The sequence below is a fragment of the Neofelis nebulosa genome, chromosome 10 (genome assembly GCF_028018385.1).
Source record: "Neofelis nebulosa isolate mNeoNeb1 chromosome 10, mNeoNeb1.pri, whole genome shotgun sequence".
Lineage (NCBI taxonomy): Eukaryota > Metazoa > Chordata > Mammalia > Carnivora > Felidae > Neofelis > Neofelis nebulosa.
Genome location: NC_080791.1, coordinates 53,544,311 through 53,567,852, shown reverse-complemented (window position 1 = coordinate 53,567,852; position 23,542 = coordinate 53,544,311). Strand labels below are relative to the sequence as shown.

Sequence of the window (23,542 nt, the reverse complement as noted above, 5' to 3'; positions counted from 1 at the left end):
CGTTTCATCAGGGATTAACAATGCATGGACACTTATATACCTATCATAAATTAGCTTTGTGGCCACATAACAAACAATACAACCCAGTGTAGCTTTGAGAGGACCATTTATTATATCGCTATAAACAGAGCTATATAAAAAGAATTATTCCTAAGACCCTGCGCGTCTGCGTTTGCAATCACGTCTTAACACAAGCTTTGCAAACGAGGATAAAAAGTCCAGTTTTGACTGCATACTGAACATCAATTCTCCATTCAAGGGGGCAAGGTAGTTCAAAGTATTCCAGAGGCACAAAGGCTGCATGGATCTCGTTTTTGCCAAAGGTCCTCAACCATCTTTCCTGATCACAAAGGGGACTGCTAACACACAACACGATAAGTTCATTTGGGCTTCCCGTCGTTTAAACAGTGTGGTGTGGTAGAGAAAGCGATTTAAGTAAAAAAACAAAAACAAAAACAAAAACAAAAACAAAAACCATAGCTAGAGATGCTGCCACTTTTTAGCTGTGTGTCCTTGGGTACGATTACTTAAAAATGTTCTGTGCCTGAGCTTCTCCATCAGTTTATTTCTTTTCATTTGTTTCTTTGTCGTCTCCACTCCCTTCGTCCTTCAATGCAAGTGTGACAAAGATGGGGACTTTCTTATCTCTTTGTATCTCTGATTAGAAGAGTCCCTAGTACACAGCAGGTGTTCAAAAGTATTCATTGAGTAAAGTATTCTGTAAATCAGTCACACAGGGGCGATGATACCTTTCTCACGGGGTTTTCACGCATCCACTGTTTATTTTTTAAAGTTTCTTTATTTTTGAGACAGAGAGAGTGAGCAGGGGAGGGGAAGAGAGACGGGGAGAGAGAGAGAGAGAGTCCCTCCGCTGATAGTGTGGAGCCTGAAGCAGGGCTTGAACTCACGAATCATGAGATAATGACCTGAGCTGAAATCAAGAGTCAGACACGCCACTGACTGAGCCACCCAGGCGCCCCATGTGTCCACTGTTTAAATGAGACATTAAAAGTGAACACACCTGCCATGTACCAAAACTGTGCTAGGTAATTCACAAATTGCCATTTAATCATCATTTTGAGAGGGTCTACGCTTAATTGATTGAGCCACCCAGGCACCCCAAGGGTCTAAAAAATCATAAAGTGCTTACAGACAGAAGGGTGCCAATAGAATTATCCTTTGGAGGTTATATGTATAAACCCTCTACATATGAACCAAACAGTAAAACCAAAAACACATTTACTCATGCATTCATTATCCATTCATCAATATTTATTGAGCAGCTGTAGTGAGCCAGGCCTGTGCTGAGTCCTGGGCATGTGGGGTGAATAGACATGTTTGTTATCTTCATGGAACTTACGGGCTAGCAAGGGATCTGGCCACAATGGCAGGTAGGGACTAGGTCACAGAAAACCTTAAATACTACACTGAGTTCAGACTTCATCCTGAAGAACGGGTGAAACTAAAGGGTTCGGCAGCTGGGACCTGAGTCCTTTAAAGCCCCATCCCTGCAGATCTCACCAGGCATGCTGTTCCCCATGGCCCTGCCTCTAGGGATGACCACCATAACATGGGAGATGAGATTTCAATCTATTACTGTAATTCACATGGTTACAGGGCAAGGGTTTGACTTTGGGTTTAAACGATGTGAAGATTAGTTTCTGAATCCTCTGCCCATCTAAAAGTACGGGTGCCAAAGGATGGAGTTCAGGGAAAGAAGAAAAGCACGCAGAGATGTGGGTCACCCCACTAATACACGACAGAGAACAGGGTCAGACCACTAATACTGACAGAGAATAGGGCACGAACCGTGAACATGTTACAGCGGAAAGCCCCTTCCTCCAGCCACGCTGTGCCCTTCTCCCCACACTCACCAATGGAACAGTCGTGTCCAGTCCAGCTTGGGTCACAGCTGCAAAGGCCGGTGTCTGGGAAGAAGGTTCCGTGGCCTGAACACTGGTCCAAGCACGTGGCTCTGGGCGTCTCACAGTTGGTGCCTCCCCATCCCACGGAACAGTGGCACTCGCCTCTCACGCAGACACCCCGGCCTGAACACGTGGGGTCCATGCAGTCCACTGTGACACAAAGCAAAGGGAACACAGGTGAGCATCTGATCAGCAAAGGTGAGGCTTCTTTAAGTGAACTACTACACTTTGTAGTAGAAGGGCTTGGTAAGAGGACACAGATCTCCTGAGGACAGGCCACTTGATACAGTAAAGAGGAAGGATTTTAGCAAGTGGTAGACCTGGGTTCCCGGCTCTATGGGTGGCTGACTGTTTACCAGTCAGAGGCTCGGTTCCCTTGCCTGTAAAAGGTGGATACAAATCTCTACTTCTTGGTTTGTTGTTGGGGTGATGGAGTAAGAAATAAGTAAGACGGGTGCCTGGCTGGCTCGGTCGGTAGAGCATGTGACACTTGATGTCAGGGTTGTGAGTTCAAGACCCAGCATGTGACTCTTGATGTCAGGGTTGTGAGTTCAAGACCCAGCATGTGACTCTTGATCTCAGGGTTGTGAGTTCAAGCCCCAAGTTGGGAGTGGAGTTTACTTAAAAAAAAAAAAAAAAAAAAGAAAAAAAAAGAAATATTTATCAAGTGTTAGCATGGTGCCCTGTGCCTGCTACATCTGTAATAACTACACCAGTTAGCGGACAAGACGTTGTTTTGTTCACTTCTGTGTATCCACTTCCTAGAACAGTGCTTAGCACATAGGTCCTCAAGAAGTCTTTGTCAAATAAACTAATACTGTTTACCACTTCATAATACAGTCTTTTTTTTTTAATTTTTTTTTTCAACGTTTTTTATTTATTTTTGGGACAGAGAGAGACAAAGCATGAACGGGGCAGGGGCAGAGAGAGAGGGAGACACAGAATCGGAAACAGGCTCCAGGCTCCGAGCCATCAGCCCAGAGCCTGACGCGGGGCTCGAACTCACGGACCGCGAGATCGTGACCTGGCTGAAGTCGGACGCTTAACCGACTGCGCCACCCAGGCGCCCCCATAATACAGTCTTAACGTGAATGTGGGACTAAAAGAGATTCCCTAATTTAAAAGAGAATTTATTTTGCACTTAAATTCCATTAGATTTTATCATCTTGCCAAAGTTCTTGTGACTGACACAAACTTTCAAACCTCACTTTCCAGAGGGCAAACATTTCAACGACTATTCAAAATTACATGTGGGAGCTTTGCACAGGTTCTCCTCATGTAGTGGGTGAACTATATAGCTGTAGCTCACAGCCAAGCAACCCCTGCTGGGCTATTACAGCCTAAGGTCAAAGTGGTCTCAAGAGATCAAACCAGGAAGAGAGAAAGGAGAATAACATTATGGGTGACCTGCTCCGTGCCCGCACTCTAGGAAGTGCTTTACATATAATATCAGATTCAGTTTCTTCCATAACCCAGTGAGGTACAGATGAAGAAATTGAGGCTCACAGAGGCAAATAATTTAAGCCAAATCATACAGTTAACCCTGCCAGACAGGAATCTGAAGGCGCGTCTGTCTGATTCTGAAGCCAATATTTGCTCCTGCGGCTGATTTTCCTAAATCAAAGCTTTAGCTACGGGGCTACACAAAGTTAACAGAGACCTCTAATCTTCCAGAAAGCACTGCACAGGAAAAACAAAAGGAGAGTAGGCAAAGGTTGGTCCAACGTTATGAAAAAGTCGTTGCATCTTTTATTTTAGGAAGGCAGGAGATGCCACTCCTCTTGCAACTGTAGGGGACAGTGGTGTCCTGGCAGGGGGTGCTGTGATGGGTGTGGTCAGTTTCCTCCTGGAAGGAGCTCATGAGGAAGCCCTATCTATGCTCCACAGGAAGGAACCTGGCATCCGGCCTCTGAGGCCCAATGTCATGGTTCCACGACCCATGTCAAGTCCTGTACCTCCTCTGAAATTTCCTTGTCAAAACTATCGACACCTCGGTCGCTCATGAGGACACTGAGGATTTGAAAGGACTGTGTGAACTGTAAACTGGTGGCAAGAAGTTACTTTTCCATCCTGTCAGGATATTCAGCAGTGTGACGTGGGCAGACTGGTCAGAGGTTCTTTTACTTTATTCATTTATGATTCAGACAAGCTTTTCGTTCATTTACGAATTAAATTTCATAACCCCACATATTTGGCTTCGGTTCAAAAGACTGGGAAGCCTGGCCTGCGGATGTTAAGGGTCAGACACAAATGGACAGAGACCGTACAAACGGCTACCTTCTGGGAACAGAATGTCTGTTTGAGGACCAGCTTATCAAGACAGTTCTTTTACTTTATAGGTTTTGAAAAGGGATTTCACCTTACTGGCTTAAATGAGAAATCAGAAAGTCAGAAGGGAGGAGCAGTCATTTGCTAAAAAACAGAGTTATGAGAACAACAAGAGCAACAACAATAATAATAACAGTCAGTATTGAGGTAGTCCTTCTTCTGGGCCATATTTTGCTATTAAACCTTCTATATACATTATGTCATTTAACTTTAGCCACAATTCTTTGAGGTAGATACCATTACTCTCCCCATTTCACAGAGGAGGAAATTAAAGCACAGAGAGGTTAAATAACTTGCCCAAGATCACACAGGGTAAGTGGAGGGATTTACATTGGAATCACTCTTTCTTGGTACACATCTCTTGCTATTTCCTCTGTAATCTTACTGGTTCAAGAATATACACATACGTGTATATGGACATAAGTGGTCAGAACATAGAAACAAAGCCAAAATAAAACAAGAAAAGAAACAGAACAAAGTGGAGAATTAATAAAGCCAAACGAAGGCATAGAATCTTCTCTTGCAGTCTCTGCACACTACTTAACAATGGTTAAAGCATGACCCGTTGGAGTTCCTGGTAATTAAAAATCATAAAAATAATAATAGTGATATATTTTCATGACTAGCCTCACATCTCAGAACCTCAGAAGGATTATTCTGGCCCATTAGGCTACTATGGTAATTCCCTAGATCCAGAGAGCTTTCCAATTTGACAGGAAACGACTCAGCAATTCCTATCCCGAGGCCTATAAAGGTATTTCCCGTTCTGCGAGCGCCTGGGCCCAGGCTTCGGGTTGAAGCAGTCTCTGAGGCGCCCTCGAGGTTGAATCTATAAATCTGCGCTGTTAGCGAGCAAGCCGGGAGGGTGCCAAGTTTAGCAAGAGGCCCTTGGCGTCACAGCCCCATTCCTCAGACACAATAAGTCTGACAGGGACCCAGGAACCAGCAAAACCAATCCCATGCTCTCAGAAGATGGTCCGGGCGGGGACGAAGGCACTGCTGAAAGGACTACCTCCAGGCAGTAGTCACTGCTTCTGAAGGTCCACCTGGAAAAGTGGGTGGGGCGTGTGAGGGGAGTTTCGAGGAGGACGGAACCTCCAGGAAAGGCCTCTTGGCTGAACTGGCCGAACTCCCTGCAGGGAGGACAACGTCCACAGCCATGATCTGTGCCACCGGGATGCTCTGCCAGAGATGTCCTCTGTAGACTCTGGATCTGCTCTCGCTTTCTGGGGCCTCTGGTTGATGAGAACCCTCGGGTGGGATTAAAGTTGTCTTCTTTCTATCCCACCAGGGCAGTTGCACAAATGACGCTTATTTCCCTGGGAGCGGTGGGTGTCACGGGAAGAGCCAGCTGGCCAGGGGTTAGGGAGGTCTATGCCAAAGGAGCAGGGGAGAAGTTGGCAGGGAAGTGGGCTGAACTTTGTGTGGAAGACAGTCTAACTCAGTGTCCGCTTGGAAGAGGGGCCAAACGGTACATTTGTTCTCCTCTGCAGAGCTTGGCATTCAAGTCAACATTTCTGGCAGAAGCTTAGCCCATTAATGAAATGATGAGGCCTGCACGAGCTGCAAACACAACTCTTCCCCTAACACGGTCCCCGCTTCAGTGACCACACCAGCCATTAGCCGCTCTTCAGGACCACAACACAGTGTCTCACTCTGCCTGGCAAAAGGCCTGAGGTGGTCTCTTCTGCCTCTCCCCCAACTCCTTCCAAGCGTCCTATCGGCGCGGTTTTAAAAAAAATAGGGGGCAATAAACCTCAGAAGGAGGAGAGAGGGGAGAAAATAAGCTTGTTAGCTGATGTTTTATAAACACAGTGAAAGGGAGGAGGAGAGAGAGCAGCGGGGAGTGGGGGGCAGGGGGGGAAGGGCAGGGAAGACCCCGAGAAGCCCCCATTATAAACACAAGGACGTTGCAATGACGCTTCAGCAGAGAAACAGAAATAATAAAGGGAATCAGAACCAGATGGCCCTCCTCAGGAAAGAAAGGAGTGAAAATGCTTCTTTTCGAATAGATCACGTACATCAAAGAGCTTAACAACCTTTTTTCCCTCTTTGTAAGTAACCCTGCCCACTGGGGCACTGCCCAGTGCCAGCTGAGCTGGAGGACGATCTGCCTCCTTGGCCCACATAACACGGTGGGGTTGGGGGAGGGGGGCGGCCCCACAGCCTCAAGAGGAATCTCTTTGTTTTTCTTTTCTTCTCCGGGTCTTCACCTCAAGTGGCTAAAATAAGAAGGGAAAGCAGATGAAGGTCATCGTTGTCAGGACGAGAAAGTGAAGTTGCTTTGTTCCTGAGGCTGGCGCTCCTCCTCTCTCAGACGGCCCAAAGTAATCCCCAATCCAAGTTAATAGGTCTGAATCGGGACCCCCAGGCACACTTGGGGTTTATAGGCAGCCTGTCTCCGAGAGGCACTGCTTTTCAGACACTAATCCCTTCCTGTTCCCCACTCCTTTAAAGTGGGCCCATTCTACCGGCTCTCCTTTGCTTGCTTCTTTTTTAAGAGAAATGATACCTTGAGAGGGGCCTGTGTGTTAAATCCCAAATGGGTTAGAAGGCCAGCTCTCCTTGGAGCCTCCTCCATCCATGGAAGAAGATGCCAGCGCCCTAGATGGTGGGCAGTGGGAGTGAGGGCCGTTAGCTTTGTCCACCAGTTTCAACAGCGACATCCCCCCGTTTCCAAAAGACCTTGGATAAAGTGAGTGGGGTGAAACAGGAAATGTGCTTCAACTGTCCCCAGAATAATACTAACAATATAAGAGCTAACATTTACGGGGCATTTATTATGTGTCAGACACTGAGCTAAGTGCTTTACATGGGCCATTTAATTCAATCCTTATGATGGCCCTCTGAGGAAGGAATTCCCATTTTGTTGATGAGGGAAGTGAGGCTAGTTTGTGGCACAGCCGGCACTCAAACCTACATCTGGTTCCAGAGCATGTGCTTTTACAAGCCACCCTATATTGCTTGTGAATAAGACCCCTCTCATCTAGAAATCCCATGCAGTAGAAAAGAAAGAGGGCTCTGAAGTAGTAAGACATGGGGTGGGTCCCAGCCCTGCCACCGGTTAGTTCCAGGCCCACAGGCCCACCATCAGTTAGCTCCATGACACTGGGTCTGCCACCAGTTAGCTCCATGGCCATGGATGGGCCCACCCCTGGTGAGCTCCATGACCATGGGCCTGCCACTGCCTCTCCCCGGGCCCCGGGATCTTCATTTGTGAGACGAAAATGCTCACTTACCTCACCAAGTTAGACTGCCTGGGAAAGAAATGGCAACACTGTTAAAGCGACAGCTCACTGTCTAGCCTCCACTACACGATCATAGTTTACTTTATGGAAGAAAGAGACATACTCACGAGCATCTACGAGCCACACAACACACGCCTGGGCTAATAGAAGGCAGAGTGTGAAGGTCTCTAACAGACATGCGGAGCACATGAGCTTAAAGGGGAGGAGAAAGAACCTGGGCTGAGGGACCAGAAACACTGGGCTCAAACCCAGCTTTGCCACCTACCAGCTGTGTGACCCTGGGCAGGTCATCTGACTCTCTTGAGTCTCGGTTCCCCTAAGTATAAAACAGAGATATTACCCTACCCTGTTGGGTTTGAGGTTAAATGACAGAAGGCTTCTAGGACAGAGCCTTGTGTATAGGACGGGCTCCACATAGGACACTTCTCTTCCTTTCGCTGCCTAGGACTCTGATTTGCCCGTCCTCTTCCATGTGGTTAATTCCTGCTGCTGATGGGGGCCTGGCTCGGGGTAGGGTCCCAGGGCTGTCCGGGAGCTCTCCTCTGCTCCCTGAAGGCCCTCCCCGCACTGTGCGCTGACCTCTGTGTTGGAGCAAGGTGCTGGGCCGCCCGCCCACTGTCCTACCTTCCTCGCAGCTCTCGCCCTTGTAGCCAGGGTTGCAGATGCAGGTGCCCATGATGCAGGTGCCATGGTTGCTGCAGGCCACGTCGATACACTGGTTGGTGGGCACGTCGCACTCGGCGCCCTTCCAGCCGCTGTGGCACAGGCACCTGCCCTTCATGTACTGGCCGTTCCCACTGCACAGCACAGGGCAGGAGGCTGGGGAGACAGCACAGGAAGTCTGGCATGAATCAGCACCCTGCACACCCCACCTGCCTTTGTCCCTTTCTGCCTTCGGCCTGCAGCCTTGACCAAGAGCCTCAAGTGCTTTGCTACAATTCCCACCTGTCTGTGTCTCTTGCTTTGTTTCACTGTAGTTTAAACACATCTGGAACTGTAGGCAAAGGTGTGCAGTGCAGGGCCTGGGGGAGCTAGTGCCCGGTGACCACCGCTTTCCTCCATCCCCGCATACTACTGGTGCAGCACGGTGGTCACCAGGACCCTTATGCAGGAAGCTTCCATCTGTTTCTTGGTCTTACCGGGAAAGACAGCGGCTAGGCCTCCCGCCTGACCCAGTCTCTCCTCCGGCACCCTCCTGACAGCATTCCATTTTGCTCCCTGCCCCCCTACCTGCAGCACCACCTACTGTCTCTCTAACCCAGTCAATCTCAGCTTTTCTTGCCTTTCAGGCTCCACCTGAGCCCCACACACCTCACAAGAGAATAGCTGAGCCCAGCTTGGCTCTCTAAAGTATTATCTTTCCATTCTGCCTCTTAGCGTCAAGTGTTTTGTGATCGTCTGTATGAAGGACACTATATAAAAACAAATTATACTGCATTGTGCTGTAAGTACCTACCAGCCTTACCAAGATGCAATAAGGCTGTTTTATATGTGACTCTTAACTTTAAGTGCATATGGGATGAGACAGTAATTCTTGTTAGAAGGAATGACTCATCTCTTCTCTCTGCACCACCCTCTGCTGGTCCCCGCCTTGCTTCTTTCCTTTTAAAGGCACTGATCAGGTAATCACTGTGGTTCCTCAGGGCTGCAGCTCTGCTGTCTCAAACAGAGTGTCTTCCACATCAGGAAGGATAAGAAGAATCCCCCGAACAGCATCACGCTGTATCGTTATTTGTAGGGCACAGTGAAGAATCATCTTTGCCTTCCTCTGATGAATAACTATTCAAGCATCAGGTCCAGGTTCCAATGGCACCCCATCTAGGGGGCCTTTTCTGGTCCTTATGGTGTCCAAGCTGAGACAGCTGATGGGTGCTCCCCAATTTAACCTTGCTCTAGCATGTTTTACTTACTAATGATGGCTTTGTCATCGTCTACTTACTCGTCTGTCTCCTCGACCAGACTGAGAGCTCCTGGGACTGGGGCTTGCTCAGTGCTCTAACCCCAGCACCTTGCACAGGAACAGGCCCTAGAGGGCACTAAGCAAATGCCTGCTGAATGAGTGAAGAGGTGGGAAGCCCAGAGGAAGGAGCCGTGTTAGTTTCCCCAGAGGACCGCCAAAGCCTCAGGACTACAGAGCTCCTTTGGCCTTTGCCACGTTTATTCTTCTGAGAACAGGAACAGAGGCCAAGGGCACAGAGTGTATCATGGGTAGCCTTTAAGCCATGTTAGTATGTGCTCAAGTATGAGGCAACATTAGGGTCCTGTGTGGAGAAAAGCATCCTTCCCTCCCGAGTCTCTCCCTTCGGTGGTCCCTGCAAAGATTCTGGCAACAATGGAGCACTAACGCAGGCCCTGCCACAAGGCCAGAGTGCACAGCAAAGAAAAGACACTTGGTGCGTGTCAACCATACTTCAATAATCAAAAAACAAGTGAAACAAGCCCCCCCCCCCAAAAAAAAAACCACCAAAGACACTTGGCAAAGGCTGATCACTCCTCAAAAGGGAAATCAACTTTTTTGAAAGACCCTCACTGTCACTTCCCCTGCCCCCACAACAGACGTGAAGTTCACTGTACCTGCCCTTGTAAAGGCTGGCCCTCCTGAGCTCTCCAGTCATGCCCTTGTGGACAATGGGGCTGATGTGGCCTTAGCTCTGCCGGCAGACCCCCTGCCCTTGCAGCTTCCAAAGAATGGCTCTGGGGGGTCCTTTTTGTGGGAGGCAGGAGGTGGTCTGGGGTCCTGTGCTTTCTCTGAGAAGCAAGATGTGAGCCCCCTATGGGGCCGAGGGAGCGGGCCTCACATGCACACACGCACACACAGGTCTCACCTCTGCCACAGTCGGGGCCCAGGAAGCCCAAGAAGCAGTGGCAGGTCCCAGAGATGCAGTCGCCGTTGCCATAGCAGTTGCTGGGGCAGTTATCCACCGACTCTGGAGGAGGAGAGAGGGAGAGAGTTGAAAAGAGAAACTTCTTCACCCAGACCGAGGGCCTGGGTATCAAAACCTCAGGTGAACCAGGGCCCACACGTTCTAGCTCCTCTGGCCTAGTCGCTGAAAAGAACCAACAGAGTTAAAAATGATGTGTGTTGGTTTTACTCTTATTGCATCTCAAATGACACTAAGAGTCGTGTTCTGGAAAACGTCTGCCGCAACCAAGTTTTTATATATCAAGTTTGTATCTACAAACGCATAAGAAATTCTTCAGCTAAAAACACTGGGGACAACAGTGCAAGCTGTTCGTGGTGCTAATCTGTGGATGCCGGGGTATCATCGGGAAGTTCTTGCGGTCTTCTTTATGCTTTGCTGTGCTTTATATTTTCCTCTTAAAGGGCTGATATTCCATTCACTTTCTTCTTCTTTTTTTCATAAAGCTCCTGGCATTTGCAAACCTGTCTCTACCCGTCTCAGATTGTTCACCTATCGGTCTGGGTGCACAGTGTCTTCCCCAGGGCTAACACAACGGCCTCCTGGCTGGTCTCCTGTTTCCTCTCTTGCTCCCCACCCCACGCAGTCACCACCCAGCAGTCTGAGTGATCTCCGGAAAACCAATCTGATCCTGTCACTCTCCTACTTAAAACCCTTCAGAATGGCTTCCCATTTATTGAGACCAAAAAAAAAAAAAAAAAAAAAAAAAAAAAAAAAAAAAAAAAATCCAAGTTCTTTCAAAAGGCACAGGAGTTTTCTCTCGTACTCCCTCTGCTGTCCCTGCATCCCTGGTGTATGCTGTCATGCCCACCTTTTGCAGGGATATGATTTTCTCAAACTCTTCCTACTACTTTTAGTATACTCTGTGTGACGTGACAAAGAAATATGGCATTTATTTAAGAAAGGTTTTAGCAAAAAAAATAGTCAACGTTTTGTAGCATCAGGTAGTCCAGTCTTTTAACCTAGAAAATCTGTGTATTTGGAACAGCCTATTTCTCAATAATGCTGGATGTGGAATAAAGGAAAGAAGCCACTATATACTGAATATCTTCTTTGTGCCATGTATTTCCACAAAGTTCATCATTTCACTGTCACCAAATCTGCAAGCGTGTATTGTTATTCCTATTAAAAAAAGAAAAAAGAGGAGGCTCAGAGAAAGATGAAGTAACCTGCTGAGAACCACAAAGCCACTGAGTCCTGGAGGCAGGATTTGAACCCAGGACTCCAGGCCTGGTCTTCTTCAATGATACTGTGCTATCTGTAGGAACTCACTCCACAGCAGGAGCCCGGGGGATGAATGAGGTGACAGATTTATGGCACAGGGAGGCCGGTCCTGAAGACAACAAAGGATCCCCGCTAGAAGGCAGTAAACTCCAGAAATTTCAGGGCTTAAAGGGATCCAAGAGACCACAGCCTAATGCTCTCATTTAACACTGAAGGAAACTGAGACCCAGAGGAAAGGCAGTGACTCACCCAAGGTCTCAGAGTGAGTCAGAACAGAAAGCAGAGGAAGGGTAAGGTGGGACAGAGTTAAGGGTTTCAGCCTGTTGTCTTAGCTCACAGCTACAAATCATGAAGCCAAGACTAAGGCCTCTGTTAAATGAGATGTCAGCCTAAAAGACGTGAGTCTTGCCCACAGGAAATCTGCAGCCTAACTGGGAGAACGAGAGGACAGTTGTCACCCAGGCAGCAGTACAGGGCATGGAAGCAGCTTTGCCTGGAGGTAAAGAGACCTGGTTCTGGGGTCCATTCTTCTAGTACCATGCTGGGGAGCCTAAAACAACTTCCCTCCCCTCTCTGGGCCTCACCTCCTTCATATGTGAAACGCAGGTGAAGGCAGAGATGACCCCTAGCACTACCCCCTGTTCTAAAATTTTATGAGTCTACAATTCATAAGAGAGCAACTGTGCAGAAAAGGCATCCAGACAAGGAACCCTTAAATGTGAAAAAGCACTTAGGGCCAATGCAGTGGGAACTGATAAGGAACAAAACCAGGACAGGGAAGGCTTCCCAGAGGAGGTGGGCATGAGGAATGACCCAAATATGGATAGGTTAGGGAAAAAGTTGGGGGATGGTGAGGAACTCCTAGCGTGGTACATTTCCCAGACAGGTCTCTTCCCAACTGTTTGCCATTATTAACTTGCAAACTACTTAAAAACGTTTGGCAAAAGAGTTCAAATGGGTAGTTCCTTTGGTGAATGGGTAGGAAATCCCGTTCCCTCGATGTCCCCCTGCTAACAAGGGCAGTGTTAAGAACAAGAAGGTCCAGTCTGCCTGGACTCACTGCAGCACAAAGTAGTCCGGGTCCCGGCAGAGCGAGGCTCACAAGCCAGGGCCCTGGGCACCTCTGCTCTCTGTTGACTTTGCCTGGAAGAATCCACGTTCCTACTGCCTTAAGGTTATAAGTGTCTTTACAGAGAATGACTTGGGAACTTTCATTCTGAAGATGCTTTTAAAAAATAAGAATTGTGAGTAAAGTTTACAGCCAGATTATTTTCACCTGAAGCCACCGGTTGACAGTACAACGAGGGAGGGTGGGTTCCACCCGTGGCACTGCAGAAGGGGCACAGGGCAGAAGCAGGAGGCCTGGCTTCCGGGTCCTGCTCTGCTACTGAATGGCCGTGGGACCTTGGCCGTGTCACTTGATCTTTCGGCATCTGTTTCCTCATCCTTCCACTTGTTCCTCTTTTGCTTCCCTGCATGGCAACTCCTAGTCCTTTCAAATCCAGCTCAAATGCCCCCTCTCCTGACAAGACTTCCTGATTTCTTGAAAAGGCTAAGTTACTCCCAGGACTGAAGGTAAGTTATTCACCCCTATTGAAACGCCACGTAGTCTATGTTGTTGTTACCACTGAGAGAATTCAACCGGATGATCTCAGAGATCCCCACAGCTCTAAAACTCTCTGGTTCAGTCCTTCTCAAACCCAGGGGTATAAAATATGCCTCTTAATAAACTGCCAGTTACCAGTTGCATTTTTAACAAGATCAATTGCAGATAAGTGTTACACACTGTCTAGATTTTGATTTATGAAGTCTGCGAGATACAAACCTGTTAATCATCTGCCAAAAAGCCTTCATAGTGAAATGGTGAGGAAAATACATTTTCCGTGACTCAGTATAGTGTTGTTTGCTGAATCTGACAGAATAGAAGCCTGTTTCCTTCAAAATTTGCCCCAGGCTGTTGGTGTCAGGGGAGGCAGAAGTTTTAAGAGACACGGAATAATTTTACGACAGCAACAAGGAAGTGGAAGGGAGACATTTAGAAAATATTTCCTTTGGACGAAATGTTTAGGTCTATAGTTTTTCTTCCACTTGGAAGGCTTTCAACTACTGGGGGTCCACCTGGGACCCCACAAATGAGTCTCCACTAACCAGATATCTCTATACTAAACATTAGGGCAGAAGTGACACTCATTGGCTTGGGAGAAGTGTGAACTTTATTGCATAAATGTTATGTTTCCAATTAGTGTTTGGTGAATTTCTTCCCCTTATAGTTCCTTCCTGCTTTGCTCATGTTCAAACTGCAGCTGCCTTCATTTAACAGAAGGTGTACCTTTAGACTGCTCAGATCGGAATTAAAAATTTAGCTGCCTGTGAATAACTGACTTTCATAATCAGGGTGTATGGTATGTTGGAAAATGGGGGCCTTTTCCTCTTGCTTTTGTTTTTCTATCACAACAGTGGGTCCTGCCAGGATATTTAATTTTCAGGAACTTCTTTTTCTTCCACAAATATTGGACTATAAAGTTTAAATGTTTCCTTAGCTCATTCTCTGGATGTGTGTTGTGAGTGGGTGTGTTCTCTGGATGTTGTACAAAATATTTTTCGAAATACAAAGGGGTGTCTGCAGAAGGAAGAGAAGGCAACGCTTCTTCCTAGAGGAGATGTGGAAACCATAGAAGCCTCAGTGAACCCATTACAGTGCCTCCCTTTGTCTGCTCACTACCCTTTTCCAGACCCAAATCATTAGCATTGCTGCGTCAGGGTGAAAGAGGAGCAGAATTGATAAATACGTCCTCCTGGTCTGGGGTTGACGTCCAGGAAAGCCTGACTTCATTTTCCACCTTCTGCTTTCCTTTAAAAAAAAAAAAATTTTTTTAACATTTACTTTTTGAGAGACAGAGAGAGACATAGCACGAGCCAGAGAGGGGCGGAGAAAGAAGGAGTCACAGATTCCAAAGTAGGCTCCAGGATCTGAGCTGTCAGCACAGAGCCCGATGCGGAGCTTGAGATCCATGAGATCATGACCTGAGCTGAAGTTGGACATTTAACTGACTGAGCCACTCAGGCACCCTTCTGCTTTCCTTTTTTGGGATCCCAAATCCTCCTTTTGTAGGAAACAGGGAGAAACCACAAAGGAAATCCCACCAGGGAGAGGAATACTAGTTCACAGGGGCAGTCACACCAGAAGAGGAAAGGAGGCCTTTCTCCTCCACGAGCCCACCAGGGCGTGAGCGCACCTGCTTCAGGCCCTGGTCTGGTCAGGCAAACCTCCATGGTCACGGGAGCCTGCTTATGGATTCCAGCACCAAAGACAGAATCAGCTGTGAGTGAGGCCGGAGCTCACTGGCCATCCTCAGTCCCTCTTTTCTGCTCATCCAGTATGTATCCCTCGCTCCCAGCCCCTCCTCTGTCTCTTGGTCCCCTGTGATGTGTTCCAGTCAACAGAAGCAACTCCTTCCGCTGCTTCTCTCACCTCTCCTTAAGTTGTAAGTGTGCATGTCGGCATTTCTTTGGGAGCAGCAGCTCGAAAGACCAAAGTCTACCTATTGGTAGACCTACTGGATCCATCCTTTGCTTCTTCCTTTTGGCTTCTGTGTAGGAGGACAGATGCTAATGCTTCCGGCAAGAGCCAGGAACTTGGACTCTGGGACAGCCAACTGGATGACTGGGTACAAGGCCTTGACTGCAGCTCCTGAAATTTATACTTTAGGTTACATCTATTACATCTTCCTTGATTTCTGAAAGGGGATTGGGTTTATTATGGGCAACCAAGAAAAGGAAGACAAACCAGACAGCATAGCTAGGATGTAATTCCACAGCAACTCAAGGTTGAGGAAAGACTCTAAGAGAGACCCTCTCATTCCCTCAAATGGAACCATGAAAGGTGTATCACAGATTTTAATTTATTCTTCATAATAATTATGAGAAATAGTACCTTTGCCATCATTTTACACACTTACACCTCTCAGATGGAGACTGTGAGCTGCAGTCACTTCCTCAAGGTCACATGGCTAGCTGTAAGGGCAAATCTGGTAGGAGAACCAAGCTCTGTCTGAAGCCAAAGAAGCCGAGTTTGTGATAGACCATCTGAAGCAGAGTATGGGCTCTGGAGCCAGGCTGCCTCTGGCTGGCTATGTGCCTTTTGGACAAGTCGTCTCTAAATATCGGTTTCCCCATCTGTGATATGGGTTAGTAACAGCCACCTAAGAGAGCTATTTTGAAGAGCTAATACTGTAACACTGTGCATGTAAAGAGGTTTGCTCAGGACTTGGTAGAGTTGACACTTTGGTTTTAAAGAAGGGTCACACATGCCTTCCATTTATGAACCGAAGCAATATACTAACCTGGTCTAATGAATCCAAGCAAGGCAATGTGGGCTTTGGGAGGTAAACACACACACACACACACACACACACACATAAAACACACAGAAACTCCCCATGGTAAAACAGGAAAACAAACAAGCATGGTGTTGAATGTGAAGAAGGCAGGGCGGTTGGGTAGATTTCCTCCTGGGGAAAAGCACTATCAAAACAAATTAAACCTGTTGTCTCCCAGAAGCCCAAACACAGGCAGACTCGTGCCAACATCTGAAAGAACTTTTCTCCCTGTGCACTCTAGATTGGCACTGGGAAGGTGCCAGGTGCTGGAAAGCTGTTCCATGGCCTGTGAGGTGTCAGTCCCTGTAGGTGCCCCAGTGATCTGTGCAGATGATGGGATTCAAAGGCCTCCAGTCTGCAACAGTCTAGGTCAATGCAATGACAAAAATCTGACAAAGCTCCTGACAGCCTGGGCTTGAAGCCAGTTCTGCACTGGTATGTTAACTGGGAGGTCTGTTTTCGATCAGACCCAGAAGTTTACCAACCACTCTTAAGAGCAGCTCTAAGGAGGGGTCTAGGAAAAATGATTATTCCCTTGACTACATTAAGTATTGGTTCTTTGTTAATTATTTCTTTGGGGGCAAACAGAATTTCTCCAGTAAGACTATGAGCTCCTTGAAGACAAGCATCACATTTGGTTCTCCAAAGAGTCTGCTGTGTGCTACACACACATAGCAAGTACTCAGTAATATTCATTGTGTTGAGAAACGGACCGAAATACAAAGAGGAGAATGGAGGAAAGGGGGCGGGAGGCATGGGATGACAGTCAGACTCCAGAGAATGGCTAGTAGTTGGCAAACAAAGGCACTGTTTCTTTGCCCTACAGGTTTAGATGTGCACTGCCTAGAAGAAAGGGGCTGATAAGAAGTGCAACTCTGTATTGCACTCTCAGACCGTATCTGGAGTTCAGTAGTTCACGTCCAGGAGCCACATTTAAGAGACAGATAAGATGAGCTTGAGCAGGTTTACTGAAGAGCCATGAAGACAAGGATAAGAGAACTTGAATACACATTTCAAATAAAGAATTCCTGAAGGGATTGGGAATTTAGCTTACTCTGGGGGCATGACCTCTGTTTAAAAATATCTGAAGGGCTATTATGTAAAACAAGGATTGGACTTTTGTTTTGTGGTCCTAAATGAGGTTGATTAGGTCCAATGAGTAAGGACTATATAGTCCTCGGGAAATGGGCTTAGTTCCAAAGAAGAAAGAGTTTTGTACAAGTCAGAGCAGGATACAATTTACCATGTTGGATTATAGTCTATTAAGTTGTATGGATGTACCCAAATACTGTATTCTTCTTGAGGGCAGGGAATGTCATTCGTTTCTGAATCTTCAGTAAACAGTAACATCCTTGGCTCACGGCAGGTGTTAAACGAATGTATGTTGGCTGAGTGATGAAATGAATGGACTAGGTGACCTATATATAAGACCATACATTTTCAGTTACTGGATGTATTCAAAGAGAGGGCAAACTGATGACTGGCAGAGATACCGCAGGGGAATTCAATATAAGTTGTATCGCATCATCTAAGCTTGAAATCTTCTGAATCTACAAGTCATGTGTGAGGGAACAGGCTTGGACCATATTGAGAAACTTGGGTTCTAGGCCTACTCCTGCCCCCAGCGTGTTAGGTGACATTGGCCAGATCCCTTCCTCTCTCAGGGTCTTTCTTTTCATCTACGAAATTAAATTCATTCAGCAAATATTTCCCAAGCATCCAGTCTGGCTCAGGAAGTGTTCCAGTGAAGTGGATGGCTTGGGTGATCTTTCAGATCTAACACTCTGTGATCTAATGAATCAACCCAAATTGTCAGTCGTTAGCTACACAAACAGATGAAAGAGCTGAAACATGATGAAAATCATCATGTTCGGGATTTGAAAATTTTTTTTAACATTTATTCATTTTTGAATGGGGGAGGGGCAGAGAGAGAGGGAGACACAGAAACAGAAGCAGACCCTAGGCTCCAAGCTATCAGCACAGAGCCTGACGCGGGGCTCGAACTCACGGACTGCAAGATCATGACCTGAGCTGAAGTTGGCCACTTAACCGACTGAGCCACCCAGACTCCCCTCATGTTTGGGGTTTGAGAGGAGAAAAGGAGGCTTGCTCATTTAAGGACTGACTGACTTTTCACACCTTCCTTCCGAGTCTGCGGATAACGGATAGTGAACATCATGTTATCCTCAGGCTGTGAGAGGGGCAGCAAGGCCGAGTCCTCAAGACAGGGCTGGAGAGGAGGTGCCTCCCTGCTGCCTCAGGCTAGGAGCCCCCACTCTGTTCCCGGGGCTGTTGGTGGCTGCTCTCCCAGGTGTCAGAGGCTCCACTGTTGGCTCTGGTTCCGCTGCCTTGCCTGGAGAATGCTGCACATGTGGTCTCCTACCATGCCCCACGAGCATATGCTGGAGAGGCCACTGAGACACTCAAGATGTGCTGATGAGGCTCACAAGTGCTATGCTGTTCGAGAAGGGCTTCAAAGGAGAGGTGCGTGCTCACATGTTTGGAGACACAATTCCTTCCCTTGTAGATCTACCAATCCTCCACCGGCCGCTCCTTCGGACGTGTGATGCTCTGCAGAGGATCTGGGCCAATCAGAGACCCACTCTCTAGGATGTGAACGAACATGCACCCAGGGAACGTGCTGTCTGAAGTCTCAGCTTACTCGTCTATGAAATGAGAAAGCCGCCTGCCTTACACAACTGTTGTGAAGATTAAAGAAAACCACTACTCATGTATGAGTCTGTGTATATGTACATAGTGCACGCATGCATATATATATATATACACACACACACACACACACACACACACATAATATGGACACACCCTGGCACACACGAGGTGCTCAGGAAATGCTGCTTTGCTCCTGTCCCCAGCATAGTGTCAGCGATTATAAACCTTTAGCCTGTGTCAGTCAGCTGAAGGGCTGGATTGCTAGGCCCTACCTCCAGAGTTTCTGATTTCACAGGCCTGGGGTAGGGTCCCAAGTGATGCTGATGCCCTTGGGTACCGTGGGTATCACTTTGAGAAGCACCGGTCTGGAAGAAAGGCTGAGACTTTACCCACAGGTCTATCAAAACAAGCCGGAGGGGACAGAAAGATCTAAACTATGCAAGAATGCCATAGCTTGTGGACCACTTCCAAAGAGGAGGGCCGCGTCCTCCAGGAGGTAGTATTTGAATAGCTCTTGAAGAACAGACAGCCTTTTGAAATGCAAAGCAGTTCTGGGCAAGAGGGGGGTCGAGCCAGAGCCAGAGCCAGAATAATCATCTTTGCGGCTCCCACGCAGCGACCTGCTGATCATCATGCCAACTTCATGTCAAGTCTGTCTTTAGAACAAATTATTTAAGAAATCAGGTTTTTAAAAGCTCTACTCAGCTGCTGGCTAGAGAGTTCCATCTAACGAACATCACTTTGCGATGAATTATTCTGTGATGACAGACAATGGAGGAACAGAAACAGGCTCTGAGGAGGTGGGGTGGGGGGAGCTGCTAATTATTCTCCAATCATTTACCCAGGCTTGTCGCCAAGCTCAATACTGCTCACGAGCTACGTAGAAAACCAGGTCAGCATGGTCTGGTTTGAAAACATACAGAGCTATGTAGATGACCTAGAGCCCTGCAGGTTAGGAAACTCCCATGACAGGGATGCCTGGGTGGCTCAGTCGGTTAAGTGTCTAACTCTTGACTTCGGCTCAGATCTTGATTTCACAGTTCGTGGGTTCAAGTCCTGCATCGGGTTCTGCACTGACAGGGCAGAGCAGAGCCTGCTTGGGGTTCTCTCTCTCTGCCCCTCCCCTGCTTGTGTTCCTTCTCTCTCTCTCTCTCTGTTTCATAAAAAAGAAAAGAAAGGAAAAGAAAAAGGAAAGGAAAGGAAAAGAAAAGAAAAGAAATGAAAAGAAATGAAAAGAAAAAGAAAAAAGAAAAAAGAAAAGAACTCTCATGACAGCCAGGACTTCACCTGGAAAATGGAAAGAAATGTCTGGGCCACATTACCTCTGGCCTGGACCAGTGTGTTAGCATTGTGAGTGCATGTCTGCCTACAGCCTTATCCCTCTCAGTCTGCTCTATACCTGCAGGCCTGGGCTGTCATTCTGAAACTGAGTGTCTTCAGGCCACTGACAAGGCCAATGCTCCTCAGCATCCAGAGTAGATACCACAAATCAGAGGCTTTTGTTTGCACAGTGTTTAAAAAATTTTAAATCGGTGGCCAGGATTTCTAAACAAGGAGAGCTCATTAAAGTTTGAGCCCCACATTGGGCTCTATGCTGACAGCGTGGAGCCTGCTTGATTCTCTCCCTCCTTCTCTCTCATCCCCTCCCTGCTCACTCTCTCTCTCTCAAATAAAAAACAAAAAACAAAAGAAACCTTCGTGGTGGCTTTTCTTGAAAAATTGGAAGATCCAGTATGGCAACAATCTCTTCTCATTTAGGAGAGGCCCCTACACTGTGGGCACCTGCTTGGCCCCCGAGACATTGGAATATAGGACTCCGGCCTGGAATGGTGTTTCTAAATGTCATTTATATAAAGGTACTGCCTTTATGCTGTTGTCATAGGCACATGCTATCTGTCCTATTATTCACTTAGTATTTTTGGCTCATTTATTTTCTTGAATGTTTTAAAACAGAAATTTGAAATAATAGTTCGATACACCTAATTATATTTTTCCAGCTCACTAAAATAAACACGTAAGTTTTGAAATTGAGTCTGTCTATGTATAACGCAAAATATTCTCAAGAACTATACCTCAGGGAACATTAGAGAGGAGAAAGCCCAAATCTGTGAACCAGGAGTTTAAAGCTCTAACTTCTCTTTCCAAAATAACTTCTTTGCCACAAAGGTCCTCCTCATGGCTTCTGGGCGGCTTCCAAATTCCTCCCCACCCTCACCCCAACCCCACCCCCGTCGGAAGCCACACATCTTTTCCAGCCTCCCTGACTATGCCAGTGCTGGTGACCTCACCTGCAAAGCCCTCTCCCCAACCTCGTAGATGTGTCCAGGTCCTGACTATCCTTTGAGCCTCCCCGGATTCCTTCTAGCAAGATAGGTCTCTCCCTCTCTCTCTCTCTCTCATCTGAATCCTAATGGCAATTTCCTTCCATCCTTCACTTATCACCTACTGCTTTCTACCTTGCAGTCTTGTTATTTATGAGTATAGCTCTTTTCCCCTAGAGGACTGCAAATTCTTCGAGAGGAAGGAATCCATTTCCAATTCCTCATCTTGTCCATGTCTCCCAGGTGACTGGCACACTGCCTTGTCTGCAGTAGCTACTCCCTCAACACTTGTTAAATATCAAGTGACAAAGGGCAACCTGTGCTTGAATTAGCATCCTTTGGTGTGTTAAGTCTCAAATCCTCAGGCTGGGCTCCTTCTGTGGGGTCTGGAAGGTCTGCTTCCTTGTTGATTTCTTTTTTTTTTTTTTTCTCCAAATTTCATTTCTGTAAGTTTTTTTTTCAGAGCTGCCACTTTTTTCCATCTCTCTTCCTCTGGGCCTGCTATATTCAGCTAGACACTGTCTCCGGCCCTCTTCTCCCCGAGCAGCATGAGCCATGTGTCTGGGGATCCGGCAGGAACATGACTTTGCAGAGCCCCGGCTCTCTTCTCGAGCAAGAGCTGTCAGGATGGCTTCTGTGAATTATGGACTTGAATTACTTCTTTCAGGACATAACACAATATAATGATTAACAAGATGGATAAATTCTCAGACTCTGGTGGATTTTTCTTTACAATAACTATAATGCGTGTCGGTCAGTTGCACAATGATTTGAACAGTATTTCTTTCTTATTTATCTAGTAGGTAACGCTCAACATAATAACGTGGGTCTCTGTCTTTGGGCCAGAGGCCAAGTTGGACTTCTGCTGGACACCAAATCCTATTAGAGATCATGGTAATGTAATTAGGTGCTCAAGTTAAATATTTTATAGCTGCTGTAGCCATCTTGACAGATCACTCCCTCAGCCTCTAGGCAGAAAGTGCCCAAATGGCAAAGGCGAAAACTACAGATCTTGCAAGGAATTGAGAAACAGTTGCTGCTGTGAAAAGTCTGCGGAAACTTCTGGCCACCTCTGACCCTCTGGCAGCAGCAGGACTCTGAGCCACCATTATACTAGGTTATAATACAGCCTGGGCCAGACCCAGAGAGGAAGTCTCCCTCGTGTCCTCGATGACATGCTGGCTGGTCCCCAGGCCAGGACTATCTGCTCTCTGCCCAGTGAGAGGTTTGGAGGCACAGCTATCTACATGCTTGAGTGATCAGAGCCCGTGGGGTCCCTGGAGCACTAGAGCACAGCCCCTGTGGCTGGCTAGCCCTCTTCCCAGGCCCCTGGCTCCTTCCCCTTGCCTATTAGACTGGAGCATGAGCACCAATCCAGGTGTGGTCAGCTAGGCTCTGCCTCCCCATGCTTAGTCTCTAACCCCTCAGTGCCTCAGGGCTGGAGCCCGGTATAAGTCCTACATAATTGGACTTCACTTGACTGGAACTCCCTGACCCATGACTGAGTGTGGGCTATGCAATCACCAGCCCTGGGTCTGACTTCCACCTCTCTCACTGACTGTGCAATGCTGGGAGAATCATTTAGGGTCTCCAAATCCTCCAAATTCCTTACTCACTTATCTCACAGCATGGATGGGGGTTAACTGAGATAATGCGCACGAAGCACTTTGTGGAGCTTGCAGCAAATTTCTCATCAGTGCTAGGTAGACTGAGACTAAGTCACAACAAACCAAAGCAAACCCACGTTGGACAGGCCGAGTCAGAGGCCATGTGATATAAGATAGAGTACACTCTTTAGAGTGAGACCCTGGGCATTCTCATCCCATTATGCCATATCCTGTGTGACCTCGAGCAAGTCACTTCACCTCTCTGTGCCCCAGTTTCCTTGCCTGTAAAATGGGAGTGATTACACAATGCCTGACACACCAGTGGTTCTTACAGTATTAGCAACTGAGTGACTATGGGTAAGGGGATGTGGACCCTGCTCAGAATGTTAGTATCCCCTGGCTGTCCCCTGGCTGACCTCAGCTCACTTCTCCCCCATCAAGGGCTCCTGGTCTGCTGTGCCTACAGGTACGTGCTCTTTATGACACCAGGACAAGCGGAAGTCAGGCTCTCAGCTTGGGAAAGCAGCAACTACTGACCCAACGCCCTCTCCATACAGCACAGGCTTACATTATTAAGACACAACTGGGTCCGTGTAAGAGATTACATTTCTTCCATCTGCGTGACATGGTGCAGCACACAGAAATGTGCCCACATGGAAGTACTCAGGCTGCTGAATTCCCTTTTCCTTTCAGCTCAGACCTCCGATGCATGGATGAATATTCTATAAACACTACTCCCTGTCTACGAAAGATGAGTTGTAAGGGTCCAGCCTCGCTGACATGCCCTGGGGACATTTCCCATGAGCCCCTTCATACTGGCCAGCTCTGGGCTTCTTCCCTCTGCTACTGTTCACCCTGAGAAGCCTGGCTGTGTGCACAAAAAGGCTGGGGGGCAGGCTGTTCTGCTGACGGGGCC

The 23,542-nt window shown here is 47.4% G+C and overlaps 1 protein-coding gene across 14 annotated transcripts in view; it reads right to left on the bottom strand.

The window, feature by feature from the left end:
• Positions 1-23,542, bottom strand: part of TENM4 (teneurin transmembrane protein 4) — a 2,920,333-nt gene that overhangs the window by 148,166 nt on the left and 2,748,625 nt on the right. For all 14 annotated transcript variants that reach the window (XM_058690343.1, XM_058690336.1, XM_058690342.1 and 11 more), the window contains 3 exons: positions 10,327-10,428; positions 8,126-8,320; positions 1,875-2,075 (listed from right to left, as the gene is read on the bottom strand). In XM_058690343.1, the coding sequence (XP_058546326.1) occupies positions 1,875-2,075; positions 8,126-8,320; positions 10,327-10,428 (498 nt within the window). The remainder of the gene's footprint in view (positions 1-1,874; positions 2,076-8,125; positions 8,321-10,326; positions 10,429-23,542) is intronic.